The sequence below is a fragment of the Carassius carassius genome, chromosome 33 (genome assembly GCF_963082965.1).
Source record: "Carassius carassius chromosome 33, fCarCar2.1, whole genome shotgun sequence".
Taxonomy (NCBI): domain Eukaryota; kingdom Metazoa; phylum Chordata; class Actinopteri; order Cypriniformes; family Cyprinidae; genus Carassius; species Carassius carassius.
Window position 1 is genome coordinate 1,247,501 of NC_081787.1, and position 6,504 is coordinate 1,254,004.

The 6,504-nt window shown below is 39.2% G+C and overlaps 1 protein-coding gene across 1 annotated transcript in view; it reads left to right on the forward strand.

The window, feature by feature from the left end:
- Window positions 1–6,036, forward strand: part of clcf1 (cardiotrophin-like cytokine factor 1) — a 10,336-nt gene extending 4,300 nt beyond the window's left edge. Inside the window, exons 2-3 of the mRNA XM_059522291.1 lie at window positions 2,677–2,840; window positions 5,075–6,036. Coding sequence (XP_059378274.1) covers window positions 2,677–2,840; window positions 5,075–5,983 — 1,073 coding nt within the window. The 3' untranslated portion in view covers window positions 5,984–6,036. The remainder of the gene's footprint in view (window positions 1–2,676; window positions 2,841–5,074) is intronic.
- Window positions 6,037–6,504: the final 468 nt, after the last annotated feature.

Genomic DNA, 6,504 nt, shown 5'->3' on the forward strand with positions numbered 1-6,504 from the left:
TTTTTAATTTTTTTTTAAATTTAGTATCGTAGCAAGGATTTATGGATGTTAAGGTTATTCAAGGAACCATCAATGCCAATATGTCTCATATGTCTTCAGTTCATCTTTAATTTGTCTCAGAGAGTTTCAGAAGACATCTCTCTCTTGAAACAAAGATGCAAAGCCTGCGAACAAAATGCAGAGATAATAAAAGAAAAAAAATTCAGAGGACTTAATTTAATATTATTTTAAAGCTCTAAGCTCTTAAACTATTAAAAATAAATTATAAATAGTTTTCAATTATTATTATTTATTATTTTTTGCAGTGAATGCCATAAAAGAGTAATTTTGGGTTCCTTTAAAATAACTGTTCAATAAACAGTTCTTAAAAAGAACAATAAAAAAAAAAACATTTTGAAAAAAAAAAGAATGTTTTTGTCCAGTTGCAAGGTTTTATAGATGTTAAGGTTCTTCATGGAGCCATCGATGGCATTAAAGAACCTCAGTTTTTAAAAGTATAGTCTCATGTGTCATGATTTCAGAAGAAATCTCAAAGTCTCTCGAAAACCAGGATATGAGGGCCTGTGATTAAAATGCAAGACTATGAAATCAGAGGACATAAATCAGAGTTATTTTAAAGCACTCAATCTCTTCAAACTAAAAGTTTCAGTGCAGTGAATGCCATAAGAGCCGTTGTGGGTTCCTTTAATAAATCTTCAGTTAACATTTCTTAAAAAGAATCATTTTAAAGAGTTAAGAATAGTGTTTTTTTTTTTTTTTTTAGATGTTAAGTGTTCTTTATGGAACCATTGACACCAATAAAGATCCTTTATTTTTATATTACACAACACCAGTTGTCTATTACGGTTTCTCTTTGGAAATATAAAAGCAGAAACATTTGACATGATCTTAATGAAACGAATTGAGCTCTGAAAGAGAAACCTTGGAGCAATAAAACGTTCCTCGGGGTGCTCTTATCCAGTTATTCATTGGAACAAAAGACAGTTCTAATAAGAATACGCTGTCAGTCAATGTTTGTAAGACTTTAATGGAAGATTTCAGTATATCTGATGTTTTCTGAGATGCACTGCTGAACTCTTCCACACCCTGCTCCTGATCTATCAGAGACACTTTCATGATTAATGTGACCTCGGGTTGAGATAAAGGTGTGTCAGGATCGGTGTGTGTGTGTGTGTGTTTCAGGTACAGCATTTTAGACGAGAGATTTTCTCACTCTTAAAGAAGAATGAGTGACTTAGAAAGAGAAAAGAGAGGAACGGGCCTGAAAAGAAAAACTGGCAGGGCTAATCAAGGTTAATAAGCTGTTGTTATTTTGACCAGGGGGCAAAAAAGAGATAAACCACTTTAAAGAAGAAGAGGAGACTTAGGCGTGTGTGAGATGAAAAACAGCCCGGAAAACTTAATATGAGGAGAAAACAATGTGTGACAGCGAGAAACAACCTGTGGATGACGGGGGGATTCAAGAAGAGGATAAAAAGGAACAGGAGGAGGCGCACATATTTCACACCTGTTGAAAACACAATGTCTCAAACAAGTAATTACACATCTCTGCCATGTTCTTGACACAAAAAAGAGAGGGAAGAGAGAGGATGGCTCCCTGGGGCTCGCACACACTCATAATTGGAGCACTGCGGGACCCTTTCTGAAGTTCGGCAGCTCGTGTTCATTTGCTGCTATTTTCTCCGTGTGGTTTCAGATCTAAAAGGGTCTCTGGATGGGCACTTTCACACACTCACGCTCAATACCTAATGTAGCAGATGCACTGGTCTGTGTACAGGCATGCATAAACTCATAATCCAAAACAGAAACCTACACACACACACTCCAAAACAAAAACATGTCCCAGAGTAGAGGACCACACACACACTCACACCCCTGAGCTCAGAAAACCAACAAAAAAAGAATAGATGCAGTGTTTGAATCCTGTGATGATATACTGAAATATAGTCTTTGCAAAAACAGCTCTGAGGAAAACATTTCAATTGCAAACATTTCTGACTTTTGGAAAATGTATTCAAATACATCTGGGGCCACTGTATTGTATTTGCTATCATAAAATGATTGCATTGATACTCATAAAGTCATGATGAATGACTTTATGTGTATCGGAATATTGAGTTATGATGTTTTGATTAAAACAATACAATTTTGTAAATGCATGCAAGAATAAATTGCAAACAATAACATGCATTAAAAGAATCATTTAAGCAGTAGAGATGTATGAAAACTTATCGGTATGTATAAAATATATATTTAAACCTTTTATGACCCATTTCAATATGAACATAAATAATCCTGTGCATAACTTTTCTATCTCCATAAACAAACTTGACCAGAGACGGTAGCAGAAGCAGTGCCAGATAAAGCCGCATGAAAGTGTAACCTCTATAATCAAAATATAACATAAAACTAGCTATTCTAGTTCGAATACCTCAAAACCACCGTTTCATTTTGTGTGAACGCCTATAAACCAAACATTTATCCAGAGCTGATTACAGACAGATTTTCTCTGACCGCTGTTATATTCCTCAAACAATATCACAGTCCTCAATTGAGTTTTTTAAGAAATGATACAATTATTAAAGCATTTCCCGAAATGAATTGGTGAAGATGCTCCAGACAAGACTTTAGTTTGTCAGTTGTGTGTTCTAACTTCACTTAAACTCCTGTTTTCAGTCGATCAGGTTGTTGTGCTGCTGCTGTTGTTGTCGGCTGCGGTCGGCTTCGCTCAGGTGCTGGACCGAACACTCATAATGACCCATGAGAGGAGCTCCATCCAGAGGACATACGAGCTGACCAAATACCTGGACCACCAGCTGAAGGAGATCAGAGACACTTACGTGAGTCACTCTCTCTCTCTGTGTGTGTGTGTGTGTGTGTGTGACGATAAATGGGACGTTTTTGTTTATAGATGTTTTCCTGTGGATGCTCCTCCCAGCTATTTTAATCTCATGAATGCATCTAGTTTTAATTATTCATTTCTAGTATCTCCTTTTGCCTGGTGATGGTGAATAAAGACCAGTTTAGCTGTTTGATGAAGATGAACACATCAGCGCTTGTCGTTGGCATTTAATGTCATTTCTCTGTCTAAATGCACAACTGTGGTCACATTTTTATTTTGGGGACCAGTTTTCACTATTAACTACTTCTTTTGCCTCAGTAAACTTCTAATTTGCTGCTTATTAATAGTAATGTAATTGTTAAGTTTAGATATGGGATGGATTAAGGGATCGGCGCAGATAAGACCTTTATATGTGCTTTATGAGTACTAATAAATATGCTGGTAAGGTGCACCCTAATAAGCATCTAGTTAATAGAGAGAATTGGTCTCTAAAGTGTTACCGTAAATTTTTATCTTCTTCATGTCCCACAATGTTCATTTTTGGGTGGAACGATCTCAAACAGGCCAACAAAAGGAACAAACAACCATCCCTTAATCTGCGACTTTCTCATCAGAGGCAGATGCATGGAATATTTAAAGGGACAGGTCAAGTATGGAAGCTTGTTTCCACCACTGAATACAAAAATAATTAAAAAGGGTAATTCTGACTTTTTATCTCACAAATCTGACTTTTTTCTCAGAATTGCATTATATAAACTTATTGCGAGTTGTTGCAGATTTTAAAACTGACAAATTATGACGCAATTCCAAGTTTATATCTGATTTATTTTCTCAGAATTGTGAGATATGAACTCGCAAATGAGTTCTAAAGTCTAATTCTGATAGGAATTTTTTTTTTTTTTATAACACAATTCTGACTTTGTTTTTCTGACAATTGCAAGTTTATATCTCACAGTTTTGAGAAAAGTCAGAATTATGAGATTATATCATGTGATTCTAAGAAAGTCAGAATTATAAGTTTATATATCATGTGATTCTTAGAAGAAACGTCATGTAAACTAGCAATTGCAAGAACAAAAGTCAGAATTGTGAGACAAAATTCTTTACTTTTATTCAGTGGTGGAAGCAAATTTTCATAGTCTATAAATCATTTTACTTAAAAAAAAAAAAAAGAAACAACAACTTTTTATTCAGTCCACTTTTAGGAGTAGAGTCTTAAATATAAAGCTTCCAAAAGGGGCTTTGTAGAGATGCAATAAAAACATTTTGGATTTTCCAAAAAACCTTCCAGTGAACAGTTCTTGAAAGAACAGTGTGAAGAACATTTCATTAATCTGAAGAACTTTTTTCCACTATAAAGAAGCTTTTGTGTACTAAAAAGATTCCATTAAACCATCAACAATGTTCAAAACCTCTTTTTTTTTTTTTGGTGTTCAGCAGAAGAAAGAAACTCAAACAGGTTTGGAACAAGCGGAGGACGAGTAAATGAGGACAGAATTGTAATTTCTGTGTGAACTGTCCCTTTAAGAGTGCACTAGAACAGAGGTTTTCAACCCCTAAACACTACACAGTTTGCATGTCTGCTTTATCTGACCGGTTTCAGGTCTTAGAGTCTCTGCTAATGAGCCGATGACCTGAATCAGATGTGTTTGATTAAAGAGACATGCAAAACATGCAGAGCTGGGGGTGCTCCAGGAATGGGACTAAAATAAAGATGACAAAACTCCAGTTTTGATTTTAAAGGGGTCTTTTATTAAAGCAATAAGCCCTGAGAAGCCGTGGTTTACAGTGAATTTATAACAGCTAAGGGGCATTGTTAGATACAACGCAAAGGGGATTGCCTAAATCCCTCTTAGCTGTTATAAATTCACTGTAAACCACAGCTTCACTGGGCTTATTGCTTTTATAAACCGTTTATTCCATACACGTATTAAGGTTCCACAAACTAAAACAGAGCAAATAAAGTGTAATGATATTAATAAAAACAGTGTAAACAATGTAGCTCCTCAGAATCAGTTGTGGTTGCAACAAAGTCGTTGCCGAGCAACACACAAATGTAAACAAAGGTGTATGTTACTTTGTAGCATTATTTAGAACAGATATGAACACGGCTCAGCCAATCAGAATCAAGGAGCGGAACTCTGGGCTTTATAAACAACTCTAAAAGGACATCCAAAATGTGACAGAATTGATTATTGTCTAATACGTTCTCTCCTCATCTCTGGTCCCCAGCTGTCCTATCTTGGCCCTCCGTTCAGCGATCCCGGCTTCTCTCCTCCACGTCCCAACAGCTCCTCTCTGTCCGTCCCCAGTGCAGCCACGAGGGTGGACTTGTGGCGAGGGCTGGAGAACGGCGCTCGTCTGGCGCAGAACCAGCGGGCGTACAGTGTTCTCCTGTGTGCCGTGAGGGAGCTGGCGCGCTCCACCCTGTGTCCGTACCTCCAGAGCTCCCTCATGCACTTCTGCTCTGGCCTCAGCGGGCTGCTCGGCTCCATATCCGGCCTGATGAACGCCCTGGGCTACACCAACATCCCGCCCTCCACACCCGCTCAAGGATATGCCCCACTTCTGTCCTCACAGGTTCAGGGCGAGAGCGAGAACAGCCCCGCTCCTCTGCGGAGCTACGAGCCTCGAAGCATTCAGCCCGCCTCGGGCGAGAGAGAGGGAACGACTCGGGTAGATCTCAAGCGGGACAGAGACAGGGGCAGGAGAGGAAGGAGAAAAGAAGAGGAGGGAGAGAAAGAGGAAGGGATGGAGAGATGGGGCAAACGGCGGCGACTATTGAGTGTGGACGAAGAGAAGACAATACAACTGAACGTGAACTACACCACTTTAAAACTCGGAGATGGATACAGAAGGCATCCCGTACTCTTTTCATCGTCGTCTCTCCAACACCGTCGACCCGTTCGCTCCATTCCCTCATCTCACGCTGGTCTCTCTCCTCTCTCGCTCCTGTATCAGTACGGAGGGCCGGTCGCTGAGGTGCACTCTTTGCTAGCGGCCCCCGTGTTGTCGTCCCATCCCGCCCCGAATGACTTCTCACGGAAGGTGGAGGGATTCTGGGTCCTGCGAGAGCTGCAGAGCTGGCTGTGGAGATCGGCGAAAGACTTCACCAGACTGAAGAAGCGGCTGCGCGCTTGAGAACAAAGCCTCCGTTCCGAAACCTAGCGAGCTGTCTTCTAACAAGGCAGTGAGATTCCGCGCGCGAAAAACGTTCATTGCGATATAAATTTGCAGCTGTGAGGTCTCCAAGGTATTATAAGTACTCTTTCATATTCAAAAACAGAATCAGAAGTTCTCAGAATGAGATTAATTAGCACTTTAAAACTCCTCCTATGAATGTCTAGATGTATAACAGACGGTTTGACTAGATTGGTCAGTGTCTATTCTCTAAAAATGAGACTGTGTTGCCAGATCCAGTTATTTTAAGCATCTTTTGGCTTGTCACTTAATGTGACATTTTAGGAACTTAAAAAAGCGGGAATATGCAGGGTATGGTTAGCGATATCTTCTCCTTTAACTTATTTTGGTTTATTCTATTTTTGGGCGGCTTGTTTTTGTATGCTTCTGTAGCAATATCTGGCAACACTGCCCTTAAACTGACAGTAATACTAGTAATATAAAATAAGCCCATAGAGAGCATGATATTGCTGACAGAATAC